Source organism: Haplochromis burtoni, unplaced genomic scaffold (genome assembly GCF_018398535.1).
Source record: "Haplochromis burtoni strain Fernald_Lab_line unplaced genomic scaffold, NCSU_Asbu1 Contig_1, whole genome shotgun sequence".
NCBI lineage: Eukaryota > Metazoa > Chordata > Actinopteri > Cichliformes > Cichlidae > Haplochromis > Haplochromis burtoni.
In genome coordinates this window covers 5,547,924-5,567,744 of record NW_024582362.1, presented here as the reverse complement: position 1 = coordinate 5,567,744, position 19,821 = coordinate 5,547,924, and the positions used below count along the sequence as shown (strand labels likewise).

Genomic DNA, 19,821 nt, shown 5'->3' with positions numbered 1-19,821 from the left:
ATGCATACTCTCCCTCTCTTCATGTGTGTGTGTGTGTTTCTCTGGTAAATTTAGTAGTTCCTTCCAATGTAGACTAACCGAATGAAATAGGTTCTTCCCACTGTGTTCCTGTTAATGATAAACTACAAATTTCCCCTAAATTACTAAAATATCGATATTTTAATGTGAGAATCGATTCTAGAACATAAATGAATCGATATTTCAGGATCGATCCGCACATCACTAGTTGTCATAGCCTGTCAACAACGTTGATTTGCTGCGTATATACGAATGTGAATCGCGTTATTGGCTGGACTATGGGATAAGGTGTCATCGTTCTAATCCTATATGGGAGCAGCCAGTCACTTACTAACACTGCAAAGCAGAATTGTTAAAGTTTTAATTTTAATTTCAATACAGGTTGGATTTTTATTTTTATTTTTTATTTTTTGTGCGCAACGCAGATTTTCTGTGCGCAGAGACCGTGCCAGCACTGCACAATTGCACACGCGTGCAGCTTAGAGGGAACATTGATGACATGTGACTTCATCATCTATTTCCTCCTTTCATTCCTTTGTGTCCCTCTTTTCCCTCACTCTGCTACAGTTTTTTTTTCCTTTCATTTGGACTCACTGTCCTCTTTGTCTCTTTGCTACTTTTTCCCCCTCATTTATTATGCTCTGTTTTTTCTTTTCTCCTGCCACTCCTTTACAATTATTTTACTCTTGTCCCCATAAATATGTATTCCACTTATTCCTCCTCCGTTTCTTACTTTGCCACACTTATTTTCTCGCTCCTCTCTCAATTGCCCCTCTCCTCAGTTTTCTGCCCTTTCCCAAATTTCTCTCTTCCCCTCTCTTTAATGTACCACTCTCTCCCCATCCTCCCAGCTAGTGAAAAATGCATGAAGTCAGCCATAATTGCATAGTGCATTTCCATTGTATCCATATTTACACACTGCTCAGGGGACCCTGCAGTATTGTTATTATACACTCTCATTCTTTTGCTTTTCTGCCCTTGAGGGTCTCGCGTGGAGCTGGTGTGCACATGTACATACGTATGAACACACGCACGCACGCTAAAACTTGCAAAAATGCAATTGCACATGTACCTGTTGAGATTTGCACTGCTCAGAATCCACATCCGAAACTTCTTCTCATACTGACATTAAGTACACACACACACACACACACACACAGGAAAAGCTCCAGCTCTGCAGCATTGCTCATACCCCATTAAGGTTCCAGACAATTTTATGTGTTGCTACTGAAGCTCTGGGTAACAAGTTGGGGTACTTTCTTTCCTTCTTTCCCCAGTAGGAAAGAGAAAAAACTTACTGTGAGAGTATTTTAAATGTGAAAATACCGTATAAAAGATGTAAGTAAATACTTTGAAATGAGTAAATGAGCATTTCTGCCAATGTGGTTGCATAAACTGCTAACTATAAAATACTCTATGTCGGTGATTCCCAAAGGGTTGGCTAGGGCCCCCCTGGAGGGCTGCAAAGGTACTGCAGGTGAGCTTGAGTAATAACAGAAATTCTGTTTTAAGTTTATTTAAAAGCTTTAACATTTAATTCATTCATTTATATAAAATGTTGATCAAACAGGTAATAATCTGCTCTTACATTGAAGTTTGTGCCCGAGTCACAGGTGGTCACACATTGGCCAACATTGCCAGTGCGACATTTTGCACATGGCTGGGTAGCATTGGCAATTTATAGCAAACAATCTGTGCTGTTTATGTTTTTCAAATAAAGAATTTCAAGGAAATGTTTTTTTTTTATTAAAGTGAAAATAGGAATAGATAGGATATGTCTTCTTGACTTTGGGAATGGCTGCTCTATGAATATTTAAATGAAATAAATAAATAATTCTTATTTACTATGGTAATTCTTCCTAACCATGTTTAAGCTAGGTTTACATTTGTCTAAACACATCATTTTTTAAGTTAATTTTGTCAAATTTAAAAGTAGTTTGACACGTTTAGGGAGGATAGCACTTTCTAATATGGAATATCTGAGCTTACCCATAACAATAAAGTTCAGTTAATACAAAAAGATTGCTAAAATGGGTCTCTCCAGACTTCTGAGGCTTGGAACTATATGATTGCAAAGCTAAATAAAGGATAAAATTGGTAGGTAACCTGAATAGAGCTGAGATTTTGCTTCTGTGGCAATACTATTCAGAGAACTTACCCATTTTCAAGTAATAAGTGTTCTATTAAATTAAAGTAATGTAGCTTGAAGTATTTATTGTACTGTGTCTGGTGGGAGCTGATGGGTGAAGTGAAGCTTTAAAAAAGATGCATAAATGTATTCGCTTGAAATTCTGGACCCGTAAGGGCTGTAATTTTACATTTCACCGTGGCTGCAGAGGGAAGGAGAACATGTTGAGGCATATTGCGTGGCATTTGCACACATACACACACACACATACGCACTCAACCCTATTCTCTCTGCTTTCCCTGCAACCATTCTCTTTAATTTCACACGTATTATGCCTTTATCTCCTTTTTAACTGACTCGCAGACATGGCGAATGAGTACACGTACACACGAACACAAACAAGGAGTGTAACAGAAATAGACTATAGAAAAATAAGGTCTCGTCTTCTCGATATTTGATTATGAGAATCAATAAGCCTCCTGGTATGGTTGAAATATGCCATTAGGTTTGTTAATGTACTGGTAAACAGTGCATTGTTTGGTTTCAAATGCTGGACTACAGCAATTTAACACTCGCTTTACTACATCATCTGAACACAGCCTTATTTATGTGTGTGTTTATTCCCCTCTGGCTATATAATACGTCTACCCTGTTGTGTCTTTGCATCTATGAGCTTGTGAGTGGCTCCCTGTGGCTTGTTTTTGATGGAAAATTCTCTTTCTTTCTTTCTTTCTTGGTTTCTTGCTTGCTTGTGTTTTAAGCGCACATTACAACACAGTACAGTTGAAGCAACATTGATTGCACTTGCGTGAGAGCTTAATTTTGGTCCTACATTTTGTTCCTTCTTCCATCATCTCACCCAGATGTTGGAGGTTTCTTTGAGGCAGGGACGCTGGTAAAGTACAACTTCCTGCCTGAAGCCATTGCGGGAGCCAGTAAAGACACCAAGGTGTTGACGCACCAGCTCACGCCACATGAGGTGAATCTAACAAAGGAGGAGGTGGCCTTTAGTTTCAGCACATCCAGTGCTCCAGCTGTTCTGATGTATGTGAGCTCCAAGACGCAGGACTATCTTGCCGTGGTGTTAAGACAGAATGGTAAGGCTGACACGCAGCGCACACACACACGCACATTAAATTGTTGCTCACCATTGCAGACAACATTTAAATGTCTTCCTTGCAGCACACATTGGTATAATCTCCAAAAATCCTCCTTAGTCAACGACCAACCACGGAGCAGCAGCTGACAGAAAACTGCTTTGATGATATATAAGGCCTAAAAAACTGACTGCGCCACCTAGTGTCTGAGATTTTAAACTGCTGTATCTGTGCGTCTCCAGGTTCGCTGCAGGTGCGATATAACCTGGGTGGTCTGAGGGAGCCGTTCACCATAGATGTGGACCAGCGTAACTTGGCCAATGGACAGCCACATAGTATTAACATGTCCCGTCACGACAGGAGAATCACCATCCAGGTACAGAGCCAACACGCGTGCTCATCTGAGCTCTTATTTTAGTCTTTTACTCAGAGTAAGGATTACATTTCAACTTACTGTGCAGCACAGGGACTTTTGGGTCCCATACAAATTAAAAACACTCACATATTCTCAGTTACGGGTACAGAACTACACGAGCGCAGGAAGTGTTAGCTCAATGGTTTGCAGTAAGTCAGAGAGGAGTGCAGTGTCCTGTGCTGTTTTCACCTGTGATGAAACTGCTTGTCCTTTGTCACTGTTAATCTACTTCCAGTAGACAGCCTAAGTATAGCAACAGAGAACGCATCGATCTGTGCGCGTGTGTGTTCGCGTAAGCGCATATTGTTGTGTGTTTGCAACTCCACAAATTCTTTCCTCTATGCTGATAATTAAATGCATGTGCTTGTGTGGGAAATTTTGTGCGTGTGCATGTGTTTGTGCATATCAATTACTTCTATCCATGTTGCCGTTGTGTGCATTTTATGTGCTCGTGTGTTTTGTGCGACTGAACAGCTTAGCTCTGATCGATACAGCCAAGCCTAGTCAGTAGCTGTCAAGGATGGAGTGAGAATTCAGCTAAACTATTACTGGCTTTATTCTGGGCTAAGATGCACACATTTGGCTGCAGGCTGGAGTTTAAGGAGGGCTCTAAATGGATAGAAGCCACTTGTAAAAGCCAGAGATTGATTGCATCCAGATCGGAATAAATTCATATTTGCACTGACAGGTCGGGGTTTGCCAAGAAATGGATTGTCACAAGAAATGAGAAATAAAAAGAAACAAATGGTCTTGGATTCTAAAATTAAACAACAGTTTCCGCATGGCTTCCTATAGAATGTGTAATTTGAATACTGTATCTGCACACTAACGTAATATACTGATAATATCAGACACTTGAATGGCTTAACCATTTCATACTGTGGGCATATTTATATTCCTTATACCCACAGGAAACCCCGTGAATCGAGATCATGGATGTCAAACTCATTTTCCATCAAGGATCAGATACAGCTCACGTTGATCTGAAGTGAAACTTCCCTTTCTGTCAGTGTAAAGATGTTGAACTACATGTTTATTTTTAGGAAGAAGAAGTGCAATTTTAACAGAACTTACAGTTTTTTGCTATATAGAAATTGAAACAAATCCATCAGCATGACTTGAAGTGTAAGGAATAAATGTGCAAGATTATGGAAAACGTTCTGCTGGCTCATTGCCCAGACTGTCCTGTAATTACAAGTAGAAAGTTTTGTTAAGTCACTAAAAATGTGCTTTTTCTTAAACTCTTGAGCCTTTGCAAAACAAAAACAATTAAAAAAACATTTCTATAGTCAATAAAGAAAAAACAGGCACTCTTCTTCCATTTAAACGCTTATCTATTACTTTACTTTAGTATAAATGGCCACAGGGAAATATTATTAGGAAAAGCTGTAAAACCTATGAAAATACAGGTAAAAGTTCAACATTTAAGCTCTTCTTTGCGCTTTCCAAAACTGTATAATGGGCTGTATTGCAGTCTTTGCACGTCCAATTGTGGCCCATTGTCCTTATATTTGACACCCCTTATTAAATGGGTAAGCCCTTCACATATCACTCCCCTCTAGTGGCCAGAAGGCACCATAGCATTAAACTTAGCTATAAAATGATTCCCATCCTCTGTGAAAAATTGCTTGGCTCAAAGCTTCAAGCTGCGGTTGTGTAAGAGCATGTGATAATTAATATAGCAGCAGTTTTGCTTACAGTTTCTATTCATCATCATATCATTACTAGCATAATTGTTATGAAATAAACACATCAAAAGTTTGCAAAACAATTTAAAAAAGAATATGTATGTTACGTGCAGGGAGACATTGTTGAGATTATCCAGTTCATTTCTGCATTTGAACATGTAAATATGAATATGTTCAAATGCAGGATGTTTTTGCAGGATGCTGTCATTGTTATGTTTAGAGGATATAGACATAAAGGAAAAGAATGAAACAGTCAAATGTTAATATAAATTTTAAAAGTTCGGTTTCAACACTGTTAAACAGAATATGCATCTAACATGAAGTCTTTTAATTCTTGCTTTCATTAAGTGGAATTAAATGCGAACTACAATGAATCACAGTCCCATACTCCCAAGCCTGTAATCATTCAATACTACAGCCCTTAGATCTCTCTGTCTGTCACCTGCATGAAGCAATGACCTCATCCATCCTGGGATCTCATCACCTACTTTCACACACTGCAGCGAAAAATTTCAGACAGCAAGAAAATTAAACTGAAACATCCAATGATAATCGTTTTCTAAGCAAATCGCATTCCTGTAGCTGCTCATCACTCCGCTGGGAGTACTTTAACATAACACATGCTTTCGTAGTGGCATGGAAAGTGATTGGAGCATCCGCTAGACTCCTTGCTCATCACTTACACACACACACACACACACACACATGCATACATGCACACAGTGTGCTCTGCGCTGATTGAAAGCAGCTTAGCTGTGTCTAGATCGACAGTGTCGAGGTTCAGTCTTGCCTTGAGTATGTGACTGAACTACTAACTCTATAGTACACAATCCCAGTGTGGTTCTTTCGAGGTGCTGCGGCTGTACTTTAAAAAAGAAAACAGAAAAACAATCCTTTATTAAATTTTTCTCCCTTTATAACAGGTTAACAGTTAAACATTAAAGTGTGTTAAGAATTCAGACGAACACTGATGGGCACGATGTGGTCATTTAGATTTAAGAAAAAAAAAGGCATCGATGAGTGATCTGCGGGGTGGGGAGATGAGGAGAGAAAATAGATGAAGTTTACAGATAAGGAATGAGAAGTAGAGCCAGAAGGTACGTTGACAAAGATAACTTTGATGAGTGAAACTTTTTCATGTTGCCTTACCGCCTCAGGGCTCTTTTCAAGGTACATGCACTTGATAGCCGCACGTAAACAGACGCAGACTTGCATACCAACAGACACACCTGCACTATTGAGATCCTGTCAGATCAGCTAACTACAAAGGCTTCACACTGCACTACAAAAATCAACATTATTCAGTCTAACTCATCTGTCCATTCCAATACTGTATAGCTTTCCTTACTTCCCAAAGGTTCTCTCATAACTCAGAGCAATTTTTTTCTACTTTTCTTTTCAAAATCAGCCTTGTCTGCAGGTTGCACTAATGAGTAACAAAGAACAGTACATGTTCTCCTCAGGAGGACTGCAACAACAACAAGGAACCACGCTAAGCATTAGTAGGCAGTAAGCAGTCAGCATCAGTGGGGTTATAACTCTAAGACCTAGATACTTGTAGATGCAAGTATAACAGTATAACTATGTGTATACAAAAATTACTGTCTTTACTTTGGCATCATGTCCCAATTTATGCAGAAAAGGCACCTTTTGCCACAAGAGGTGAAAATAAGAGTAACCTTTCTATGCTTTTGTAGGCAAGGCCTGTTGGCTGTCCATCTGCTGGCACACTTTGCTCACTGCACTGAGAGTGTGTGATTATTCTGTTTATTCCATGGGTGGCAGTATTTTAATTCCAAAGGCTGGGTCCATTTAACAAGAATAGAAAGACATGGAAAGGTGGCAAAAGTCAGTCAGTCAGTTTGTTTCTGAGTGACCAGCTTTTATCTTTGGATGAAAAATTTTGAACCTGGGAGTAGTTTCGTTCAAAAATGACAGCACCAGCACCAGGGGTCAATGATTTGTATGAGTATTTAAATGATGTGAATCATATATTATGGCCGTAGTCTCCATACCTCAACCCACTTCAACACCTGTGGGATTATTTAGACCGATGTGTTCAGTAACGCTCTCCGTGCCCATCATCAGAGGACCGAAGCAGCGTTTATATTTAGGCAGCATGGTGTATCAACCATCCATTGAAATGTGCCAAATCACAACAACGGTCGCCTCAAGGTGCTTTATATTTTAAGGTAAATACCATAACCCAACAATTAGAGAACCCGTGTGAGTAAGCACATGGCAATAGTAGAAAGGAAAAACTCCCTTTTAACAGGAAGAACTCTCAGATACATTGTGGACACATTGTAGAAGATTGCAAGAGATTAATAATAACTAATGATTAAAATAATAACTAATGGCTGAAATATCAACTGAAAGGTGCACTGAAGCATTAGTCCTTCACCTTATTATAGACTATATGATGATTTTTTTTTTGTAATCATAACCATAACATCCATTTATAAAGCATTTTTCAGACCTGCCAAATGGCCCTGCGTCGTTTACGTTGCAGTTATGCTCCATGAGGGGCCTCCAAGAATGACTTAGGACCAAAGTCAGGATAGTAAAGCATGAAGAAGTCAGCAAAATATTTAGAAACCCTAAAACCCTTAAAGGTGATCATCAAATATTTGTATCTTCTTTATCATTTAGAAAAAATGGGGCAACTGTGAGTGATATATAAAGTGTGATACTATGTCAGTGTTGTTTTATCAGTTTGTTCCACCTGCCTCTGTATAAATATTCATCTTAGAACACATGCGTGGTGCAAACGTGACCTTTTTCTACGAGATGATCGCACAGCTTCGGTCACTCTTTGACGGCGAGTCGTTTGAAGTGTACAGAACATATGAAGTGTACTGAACTGCATGCAAATGCTGAGATGCTTAATAACTGCTTTTGAATGCTGGAAACTCTACTGGCTAATTCCAAGGCTTGAATTTTTGGTTTGTTTTTTTAATTTATTGAATAATGCATTAAAGCCTAAAATGCCAGTTTTGTCAGTAGCTGCCATCAGCACTGAAAATGGAACTAGCCTGTTATTATTTTTGTGCACACGCTCATCAAAGGCCTAGTTGCGAGCATCCGAGATAACAAAATGAGTGAGAGGCAGAGATATGAGTCAGATGCAATAAAAGTCAGTTGTGCTGGTGGGGCTGGCAGTGGATCAAATTCAATTTCCCCAAATTTAAAAAAAAAAAGGGATAAGAAGCAGTGGACTGTTTACCTCAGGGTGCAGAGGCCTCACTTCTCTGCTTATCAGGGCTCCAAATCTTAAAGCCATTTAGACAAGCGACTGTTTAGTTTAAAGACAAAGCAGAGAAAATGTGGCAAGACAAGTCAGCGTGTGGTAATTTGAATCAGAAAGAGAAACGAGAGTCAGAGAGAAATGTAGGACAAAAGAAAAAGGCAGAACAGAGCCAGAGAGAGGGGGAGAAGGGGTTTGAAAGAAACAGATACTGTTGTTAGATAAAGAAAGTAGACCCACAAAATATAATGACAAAGATCACTTTGATACGTTGAGATTATCTGAGGATTACTTTAAGGTGAGGCGTTCGCTTGCGAACATAAAATACGTGCTGACATGTACACCCAGGCATACAGAGTGCAGCAAACAGAGCAGAGTGTTTGGTTTTCGAGCAGCCTGTGAGGTCTCGTTAGGTTAGCTCGCTATCAAAGGAGCGCCAAGGCGAGATTAAAATAAGTTCCCCATCTCGCCATCTCTCACTTTGCCTTTCTCACACTGTGAGGGTTTAGAGATGAAAGTCAGGAGTCCCTTCAGGCAGCAGACGGCTCATCTCCGTTTCCTCTTCTCCTCTCCTCCAGTTGCTTCATTGGTTGACTCAGCGGTGTAAATGGCTTGCTGCACCTGAGACCCGGACCAGACGAAAATTCAGCAGTTCACTTAATAATGATGTTAAACAATTTATTCAAGAGGAAAATTAGCATTTCTTTTTGTTCAGTGTTAAATCTGTGATGGGAGTATTTTTATCCCTTAGACATCATTAAGGAAACAGAGGTGCCACGAAGGTAAAAAGGCTCTCAGTGCACTGTAAATGAGTTTGCATATAAACAGCACATTGGCTAAATTAGATTCTTTTTTAGCACGTAGTCAGGGAAATAGATTTCACCCTTTGTTAATTTTCTCTTTGCCTAACCCCTGGTTACTTTGCTTATGTAAGCTATGTGTGACTTTAGAGGCAGCAACTGCGTTTTCTAAATGGCAGTGTGTTAAAAAGAAAGAAAGGAAAAAAGGAAAGAGATCCCAATGACTGCGGTTGTAATTGACAAAGTTTGGTAAAATGAGGTTTCTTCCCAGGCCGTCTTCCTCAGTGGATCGTTTTGTGGGGGTTTCAAGACTCAAGCTTCCCTCCGTGGTTGTGCAGTCAATTTGTTTTCTCAGATAAAAGTAAATAAGCTGAGCGCAATTTAATTGTGCCCCATTATCCCACCCTCCAGTCACAGAGGAAAACAAAACCCACACAATGCTCCACTGAGACCAGGCTTTTGGAAGGAATCAAATTAGGATATGTTGTGTGTCTGCATGTGTGTGTGTGTGCGTGTGAGGAGAAAGAGGGAGAAAATAGTCTTGCGCAGCAGTGGGTAGAAAGAAATTTCTGTATGGCAGGACTCTGCTGATTTAAACCTGTAAACAAGCACTACCACACACATACACACGTAAATCTCAGGCCTTTAGTGACAGTCCAGCTCAGCTCCCAGCTAACAGGCCGTGACAGCTATTCAGCACATCAACAGAACAAATTTCCAGGAACAAAAGTCATTGTTTCCAACCAAACTCCTCTACTCCAGTCTGCTTTCTGCAGACTGGTTTATGCTTAGATACAGTCCTCCTGTGGGCAGGGAGAAGGAAAGAAGGAAGATCTTGTTTTTTGGGGGGTTTTTATTCTAGAACACACCGAAAACCAATTTGTTGGTTTGAAATTATTCTCATCAATAGCATCGGCTGCAGCTTTCAAGCTAATTAGAAACTTCATTGAAACAGCAATAACAAGTTAATTATGTTGCAGGGATATTAAAGTCGTGCATTCCCTCCTTCTATCACCCTCTCTGCTCTCACATCTCCACGGATGCTCCTCTTTGTAAACACGCTGCTCGTCTTCCACCCGCCCTTTTCAAGTTCTCAGGAATGCCTTTGAACCCCCCACAGACTTTTGAAATTGCATATTATTATTAGGCATCATTTGTATCATCGTTTATTTCTAGGGAAGAGCTGTTTGTTTGCTGCATAATTGTAGAAGATGACTTTTCAGATGTGACTAAAACGAAAATATCACAGCTTTCCAGAAAAGATGTTTGAGGTAGTCTGACATCTTTAAAACCATGATGGATTTTAATGTTGGAGTGTTTATAGAATATATACATCTAAGGTGATATTTTAAACAGGGTTATAGTTTATAGCAAATGGTAAGAAGAAGCGGTAGATGTAGGTAATGGCATGTTTTGTTTGGGGGGTTTTTTGGTCCAGAGACATTTCTAACACTCAGATTTTATGGTCATTGTTTGAAGAGTGTAGTTATATATGATGTGTGTAGAAACGCCAGAAGAAAAAAGAAATCAGGAACAGCCTCGGGTTAGTATTAGACGCAATATGTGTTCATCCTATTTACCTGATTTTTGCAAAGTGTTTTTAATTCATTTTCACTGACCTGATCAGGATTCATGGGAATTTAAAATGAAGGATAATCAAGGTATGACTATGTGAGTGGTTTCCTTGTTACTAAGCTACCATATTTAAAGCTTTCCTGGCGTTTGGAAACCACGAGGGGGGACCATTGAGCTTCTGATTGTGCTGTGTTGCTTTGCATTGGCTGACAGCATTGAATTACCATCTTTTGTTCATCATCTTGTGTACTCTGCTTAATGTGCTGATGCAGATCTTAGCCTGGGTCTTTTCAAAATGCTGTGGTCAGTAGTTTTAGTCTAGATTCGACTCCCTATGAAACAAGGATGCTAATGTGTTTCTCTCCCTCCCTCTTTCCTTCTCACTATCTCTTTATAACTCTGTCATGTCTCAGCTGGATCATTATCCTGCAGTCAGCTACAACCTCCCTGAAGCCTCAGACACACAGTTTAACCTGGTCAAGACGCTGTTCTTGGGAAAGGTTTATGGTGAGTGTGTCACTTTGGCTAAACCTTTTCTGCTCACAATTGTGCATTCGGGTCATTATTATATGTATATATGTCTCCCATATATAAGTATAACACTCTGAAATCACACTAATGTGTAAATCAAAGTGTCTTTTCATATACATTTAGAGTCCTTTGTCATGCTGAGCATATATGGAACTAACAAGCTCCTCTGACCTATGTTTTACTTGTGAGTCATACAATCTGAGAATAACAGACAAAAAATTAAAAACCAAACATTTCTGCACTTTCCCATGGATATTATGATAGGCTGATATTCTTTTTTTTTTTTTTTTTTTTTACAAATTAGTTAAGGTTATGATTAATTTATAAAGCTTTCTTCCTAGGGTAGCTTTTCTGTTGTTTAACTACTTACAGTACAAAGTGTTTTGTAAGACCAGTACAGAGAAGTTTCCCCAACACTCTCCAATGTGATCGATTAGTGATTAGTTACTCGGGCAGATATATACCACTTTTCTAAACGGAGTTATTTATATATGTATGAATACATAAATATCTATCTATCTATCTATCTATCTATCTATCTATCTATCTATCTATCTATCTATCTATCTATCTATCTATCTATCTTCTGTGTGAAGTAAATGTACTTTTAGATTTTGTCCACTAGAGAACGCCAAAGACCTGTATAGTGACTTGGCTTTGCCTAATTCATCTTCTTCTGTTTGGTTGTACATGTGGCAGATCCAGTGCTGTGAAAAATTAAAAATAATCACCCCTCCACCACCGTACTTGACAGTTTGAGGTGTTCTTCCTGATCATCCACATCTCCACTTTGGTCTTATCTGTCCTAAAGACACAGTTCCAAAGTCTTGTTATTTGTTCAGGTGCAAATTTGCACATCTGAGTCCTGCTGCCATGTTCTTTTTACACATGAGTGGCTATCTTGTGGCAATCCTTTAATCATAACTGTTTGGTATTTTTCTAATTGTATTGTCATGAACTTTAACATTTAACATGCTTACAGAGGCCTGTAAAGTCTGAGATGTACCTGAGCTTTCTGTATATTCACGGTCCGACCTTGTACTGAATTTGCCTGAAAGGTTGTGATATTAGTTTAACACGACTGAATGTTTCAAACAAGCAAACTGCCCAAATTTCTGCCTTTACAGAGGTGCTCGCATTTGCTTATTATGAATTAGCCAAGTGCATTTGATTAGCAGCACGTGGCTGCTACTTACTATTCTTTTTTCACATGACTGTACTGGGTGGTTTTTGGATCTGCATGTTTCAATCTTCCCAGATAATTTAGACATTCAGCAGTATGGATTTGACATACATTTCAGTTTGCTTTCTTTTAAATGGCTTAATCTTTTTTAGATTTTCAAAGTGGCATCCTTTGCTACATGAGATAGCCTTCATTAATCCCACAATTGAGATTTTCACAATATTAGTTGGTTTTATTCGATTTTACAGTGACTCGTGATGCATTTTAATGTCGCCACCCCTTCCGCCCTTTGTCCTCTACTGCAAGTGCAGAGAAGGTCACTGAGGTTGAAGCAACATGTGACTTCTCTCACCAGCCAGAACTACTGATGCCGCTGCACACACCACAAGAGCCGAGAGGAATAAAACCCCATCATCAATCTTCAGCCAACTAAACCAGCACATATGCTTTAAGGACAAGCAAGTCCTGAGATGTTTGTTTATAACCAGGCTGACACATCAGTAAACCGAAATGTTAATTTTCTACATTGTAGCAAACATCATAACACTAAACCACACAGAGAGAGAAAATAAAAGAACAGGGAACAAATGCGGGTGTTTCCACATCTCATCGGATCTGCTCCACTTCTGTGTTTGGACCGCAGAGACAAGAGAGGCTGTCAGACAGCTGAGCTATCAGATTCTCTGTTTGTGGGAGAAAGCCGCCCTGTGTTTGGTGCAGTGCTCAAACGCACACTCACACACTGATCACAGAGACATCTCCAGTGTCACCTCGCAATCTGTTGATTGTGAGATGTGATTAGTTAACTAGGATAATGAAGGAAGAAATACAATAAGTAGACATTAGAGAAGCATAAAAGAAAAGACATGATCACACGGAGCCGAACACCTTCATAATCATCAGTGTACAGTGAAGATAGGCTTTTTTCTCAGGTAATTAACAGCACCAGAGTCGTGCTTCAAATTCACAAACACTATCAGATAAACACTATTAACTGAACCTTAAATCTATGACGCATTTACCTATTCACTGCTCAAAAAAAATGAAGGAACACTTTGAAAACACATCTGATCTCAATGGGAAGCGAAAACCTGCTGGATGTCTACACTGATATGAACTGCGTAATGTGTTAGGAATGAAAGGATGCCACATCGTTTGATGCAAATGAAAAGCATCAACCTACAGAGAGCTGAATTCATAAACACCTCAAAAGAAGGAAAAGTAGAAAGATGATGCAGCAGACGCAGTTACCGAAATTACATTGCAGCAAATCATAACAGTACTCAGAAGATGCATGCATGTATGCATGCCTAACAACCTCAGGACATGCACCTAATGAAATGACAGATGGTGTCCTGGGAGACAGTCTGAGGTGCAACGTGGTGGCGTCAGATGGACAAAAACATAAAGTCCCAGAGGTTGTCTGTTGAATTTAGGTCAGGGAAGTATCAATTCCTTCATCCTCTAAGAAACTGCCTGCATACTCTCCCCACATGAAACCATGTTTTGTCTTGCACCAGGAGGAACCCAGGAGCCACTGCACCGGTGCCTGTAGTCTGTAAACGTCTGTGCAGTCCTCCATACATATGCCTCCCCAGGCTATCACTGACCCACCACCAAACTGGTCACACTGAACAATATTACAGGACACACAGCTTCTCCAGACACTGTCATGTCCATCTCATGTGCTCAGGGTGAACCCATTCTCATCTGTGAAAAGTGCAGGCAACCAGAGTTGGACCTGTCAATTACAATATTCTGTGGCAAATGCTAATAAGGCTCCACGGTCCACAAGGCAGTTTGTAATAGCTCTTGCCTAATCTTAATTTGTTCACATTATCGTAACGTAAGCTTTTAGATAGTATTTCACATTGACTATATGATCCCAGACAACTGTTGATAGAAACCTTTATCCTGAAAACCATAAAAGCATTTACTATTACTATAATTGGTCAGTTCTTCAGTGAATCCACTGACAGAAAAACAACTATAGCTTTGATAATAGAAAAATTGAATTATTCTCAGGTTTATATAACCAAAGAAAAGGCTCTATAAAAGCATTTAGCATGTTTGCTGCTCCTGCTGAAATCTCAGTTTCGTGTCCTGAGGTTTGCAGTGTTTGCTGCCTAGGGAGATTGTGCTAAAGTAGTATTGATCATGTAGTGCAGGGATGATTCAACACATGCTTCTGTAAATGATGAAACCTTATGCTTAACGTTACCGTATCCTGTGTATTTATGTGTGTGCGAGTAAAAAAGTGTCCTTACATCAGCGCCTAAGCGGAGGATATTTATGGTTAGAGCAGGATGGAGAGTGCATGTATTTTGTTGCACATATCTGGGGTAATGGAGGGGGGAAGTAAGTCCTCATAAAAGAAAAAACTAGATTTTAGTATCAAGACTTGGTTGAAGGTTAGGTTAAGTTAAGGGTTAGGTAACCGGTGGTTATAGTGAGGCGAAATCTGTAAGAAATTACTGCAATGTCCTTTAAAGTGACACAACTGTGTGTGTGTAGGAATGTGGTAGGTGGGTGGTTGATGTACAGCGTATGGGCCTAGATCTATGCGTCCCGGTGGAATAGATGGGAGAGATGAGTCATACATCAGCCAGAGCAGCGGGCACGCTCCAGACTCTGTCCTCTGTGCTGCAAATCTGTCAAGTGTCTGTGTGTGTGTTTGAGTGTGTGCATGGACCGTGTGTGAGTCTTTCTAAGGGAATAGATTCAGAGGCAAAGTCAGAGAGAGAAAGAGAGAGCACTAGAAATTGTGACAGTGGGAAAGTACTATCATAGAGAGATGATTGTAACCCTGAGGGTTAGTTGTAAAGGACATGTACATCAGTACCAGTCTGAACTTCTGATTTCTCTCTTCTATTCTTTATCCCCCTGGCCTCTATTTTTCTGTTAACTGTCCGCACTGAATGAATGTGTCCCTCCCTTAAGGTGATACCAATTATTTTACACTGGATTTAAGAAAGATTGTTTCTTTATGTGACGGCTTTATTCTGAAGAAGCCTCTATTTGAAGTGGCTCCATGGGTGTAGTTGTTAACCCATTAGCCTTACATGTGAAAGATGTGAGGCAGAACCAGCCTACAAGCTATTGTACTTGTAGTCCAAAACCCAAATAAATGGGAGGGTAGCATCAGGAAGGACATCTGGCATAAAATCTGTGCCAAATCAAACATGCAGATCCAGCCACTGTGGCCACCCTTTGGGAAATAAGAGAGCAGCTGAAAATACCTTCTATTAGCTGTTATTTGCAGACACTGGTCTACTTTTTCACATAGTTTTATTTCAAAATGCACCTGTTCTTTTCCTATAAATCTCCTTGGACTCTCCTATTAGCTGTTTTCAGCAAGATGTGATGTGAGACAGTTGCTGTGTCTGTAAAGTCTGTTGTATGGAGTTTAAGGAAATCTTTATAGAAATAAAGTTTATTAGTCATGTTACTATGTAAGCACCATTGCATAGAAACAGGTTTATCTGTGCTCCAAGTTTATCAGTATATAGATAAAGTTGATATTCACAAAACAGGATCTGCTGCTATAGAGTTCACTTTCTTTAACTTCCTTTACATGTAATGATTTACAAGAAAATAATATGGTGCAATGCAGAACTCTTGAGCCAGCGTCATGTCCTGACATTTTTCTTCCAACTAAAGACTTTCTTTTAAGTTTTTAAAGTGGTCTTGCTCAATAGCTCTCTTGGCTGACTCAAGGAATCAATTTAAATTTTTAATTTTAGTCACTTTTTTACTAACAGCCTGTTGCAAAAACACATCATTTGTTTGCGTATTGTTAGCTGAATCTATGAAAATTGACAAAGGTAGAACAGTTTGATGGGTATAAAACAGTATTTTTGCACCAGCAAGGTGATTCCCAAATAACTGTCAGCCCAAAACTTGGCATATTTTGGCAGGGTGGGCAGTGTGTCCTTAAACGATTTGAGGATACTGGACAAATGGAGTACAAAAGACAAGGGACATGAGAGATATATTAAGACCTTTTGTTGATCTATCACTGAAGACTCATGAGAAATAAATAGACACTTTATTGATCCCACAAGAAAATGGTTTCAACGGGAGGTTGGCTGTCATTCTTGAGGAACAGAAACATGGAGAGGTGTGAAAATTACACAAGAACTGGAATGAAGATCAGTGGCAACGGGGCTTATGGAGTGGAATTTTTCTTTGCCATCTAGTAGTGTTGTATATTGTTGATTATACTGATTTGTTGTTTTGTTTTGCATTGTTACATATTGATAAATATTAGAGTGCTTTTTGGGTTGTTGGTGCCCACTTGTAAGAGAAATTGGAATTCAGATAGGGGGCAGGTGCTAATAAGAATTTATTCTTCTTCCTGCTCCTTTTCACCCATGGCTGCAGTGCTATATTAATGGGAAGGAGGATTTGTATGTAGGAAATAAAATACTGTTGAACCATTAGGGGTGGGGGAAAAAATCGATACTGTGTAGTATCATGATATTTTGTTTGCTAATAATGTATCGATACAGGGACAGCATAAATCGATATTTTGTTACAAAAAAGGTTTTTGTGCTCAGAGCATGTTGATCCTTTTTCTGAGCAAGAATCCTGACATTCCTTCACTGTCCAAATGTGTTTAACTTTTTTTTGGCAGCAATAAACATGACAGTTTACTTATTTTAGTTTAAGACATGTTTTATTTTAATTAAGTTTAAAACTTTTTTATTTAATGTAAAATTATATTTTGTTTTAATTTACTTTCAAATTCTTCAGTTGCTGAAGGGGATGCATAGTTTTCATAAATTGCTTAGTTCAGAATAGCTATAATTGTACCAGATGGTTGCATTCAGTTAAGTTGGACTAGACTGTAATACAAACCGTTCAGTTTGTCAACAATAAAACTGACTAAAATGAGAGAAAGACTGAGTGCGAGACTTTGATATTAGATAAAATGAATATTGATAAAGTTTACCTTTATGTACAGAATCTGAATATTGCAAAATATTTTTTAAAAAATTGCAATAATATCGTATCGTGCGTTAAGTATTGTGATAATATCGTATCGTGGGATGTATGGTGATTCCCACCTCTATGAACCATGTGTGAAACAAATAAATAAATGAAATGAAATGAATGCAAATGTGAAAGATTTGGCTCAAATCGTCATCAGTATGGAGAGAAAATGTCAGGAGAGAGGTACAATATTCAGTGTCTACAAACAATGTTTAAAAAATGTTGAAGGCTCTGTCACGATTTGGGGCTTCAGTGGTGTCGGTGAGATCTTGTCAGCATTGATGGAATTATTAATACCATCAGATCCACCGTGCAATACCATCTTTAAGTCTTAAGTCTACTTAAAGAAATAACAAGAAGTCTGCCTCACACAGTTCAGGCTGTGTGGAAGAAAAAAAGTGGTCATAACTTTGCAGCATACTGAAACACCAGTGCATTAGTAAATCATTTGAAGTACTGTCCTGCCGATGACAGTTTTGTGGAAAGGTTGATGGCTCAGCACCCAGTTCTACATAAGACTGCTGATTATGCATGCTGTTGGCCAATTTCTAAAGCATGTCGGGATGAAGTGCAATCAATTTCCTCTCTTCTAAGCATCTCAGAAACTGCCTTTTGGGTTTTGCTCTTTACATTTGGATGCACAAGACACCCTGACGCTGGGGAAACTTAGTGTTAGATGAGGCTGCTGTCTGTCTCCATTTCTATAATCTGAGTGTGCCTTTTTTGGTGCCTGCAGTTTGTGTGTGATAGGATGACATCATACTGTCCTCTGGCTATTACCCTTAGTTGTACTTGTACCGGGGAGTCCTAATCCAGGCCAGTATAAGTTCAGATCCAGGTTTTCTCCAGCTGCTGTCTCAGAGTGGGGGTGGGACTGCAGTGCAGAGAGAGAGAGAGAGAGCGGGCAAGTGAGAGAGCGGGCAAGAGAGAGAGAAGTGCTTGCCAGTGTGGTACTGTGCTACGAAAATCCACATAACAGGCAGAAAGAACATATAAAGGAAGAGGAGAGGAAGAAGGCTTGCTGAGCAGACTGCCTGTAGACGCAAACTCCACAAAGGTAACTACACTCTGATCCATGCATGTTTCACCATTTGTTTGTGTTAGTCCCTGTGCATGAGTGTGCCAAGGCTTCTACAGTTCAGAGTGAGTCATTTGAATATAAACCGCAAATTGAATTTGCAGCAGAGGTAGCGAGGTAGATTCTTTCTTTTTCATGCTTTGAGCAATTTTTGATGCTTTCGAATTTACAAGGAAATCCACCCGCTGGATTAATTGGATTGCGGGAAAATACACAGGAAGAGAAATGAGCTGTCACAGAGAGCCTGGTATTAATTTTTTTTCCCCTGCTCTGTTTGCTAATGCGTGTTTTCTGTTATGGCTGTGTTTTTGGCTCATTGTCTGTACATCCCAAACATCCTGATGAAGCAAAAAGCTAGATTTGGAACAGATGAATATGACTGTGTGTGCATGTGTGCATGTCTGCGTGTGTGTAGTCAGTATGGGCAGATGTTGCCATCACAGGTGCGTTTGCCATGTCAAAAACACAGATGGTCTTCACCTGTTTCGCTCTACAACCCCTCTCATCATCCTCTACATCACAAATGCCCTTTTTACACGTGTCCATTTACTGCAGCTCATTTTGTTTATTTGTTTATTTATTTCTTCTAATGCTCCAATGAACAGGAGACTATCGCATTTGCAAAAGTACTACAGTTCCCAAATACTGCAGTACACAAGGACCAAAAACTCAAAAAGCAGCTGTGCTCAAGGTTACATGTTTTTTTCTTCTTAAATTTAAGAAGATTTAATTTTCACTTCTCTCTCCATCTTTCTCAATCTCTCTCTCTCTCTCTGTCTCTCTCTCTCTCTCTCTCTCTGACCCTCCCTGCATCAGCCATGACCAACAACCAGACAGCATGTGTGTGTTTGTGTGGTTCAAAGGGTGTGGTTTGTGGATTCACATCATTGTTATTTTTGATGTGTCTCAAATGCTCCATACTTTCATTACCCACCTCCCCTATTTTCTCCTTCTGTCACCCTTATTTCAGCTTCCATTTGTTTCCATGGCAACTGTGTTTGATCTCCTCCACCCCTCCATTTGAGCACCCTTCTTGTCACCCCATTTCTTTCCTACCCCCTGATAG

The 19,821-nt window shown here is 39.5% G+C and overlaps 1 protein-coding gene across 2 annotated transcripts in view; it reads left to right on the top strand.

Annotated features, from left to right (window-relative positions):
* The window catches only part of cntnap2a (contactin associated protein 2a), a 385,507-nt gene that overhangs the window by 355,443 nt on the left and 10,243 nt on the right, over nt 1–19,821 (top strand). For both annotated transcript variants that reach the window (XM_005912066.2, XM_005912065.2), the window contains 3 exons: nt 3,010–3,243; nt 3,486–3,619; nt 11,382–11,475. In XM_005912066.2, the coding sequence (XP_005912128.1) occupies nt 3,010–3,243; nt 3,486–3,619; nt 11,382–11,475 (462 nt within the window). The remainder of the gene's footprint in view (nt 1–3,009; nt 3,244–3,485; nt 3,620–11,381; nt 11,476–19,821) is intronic.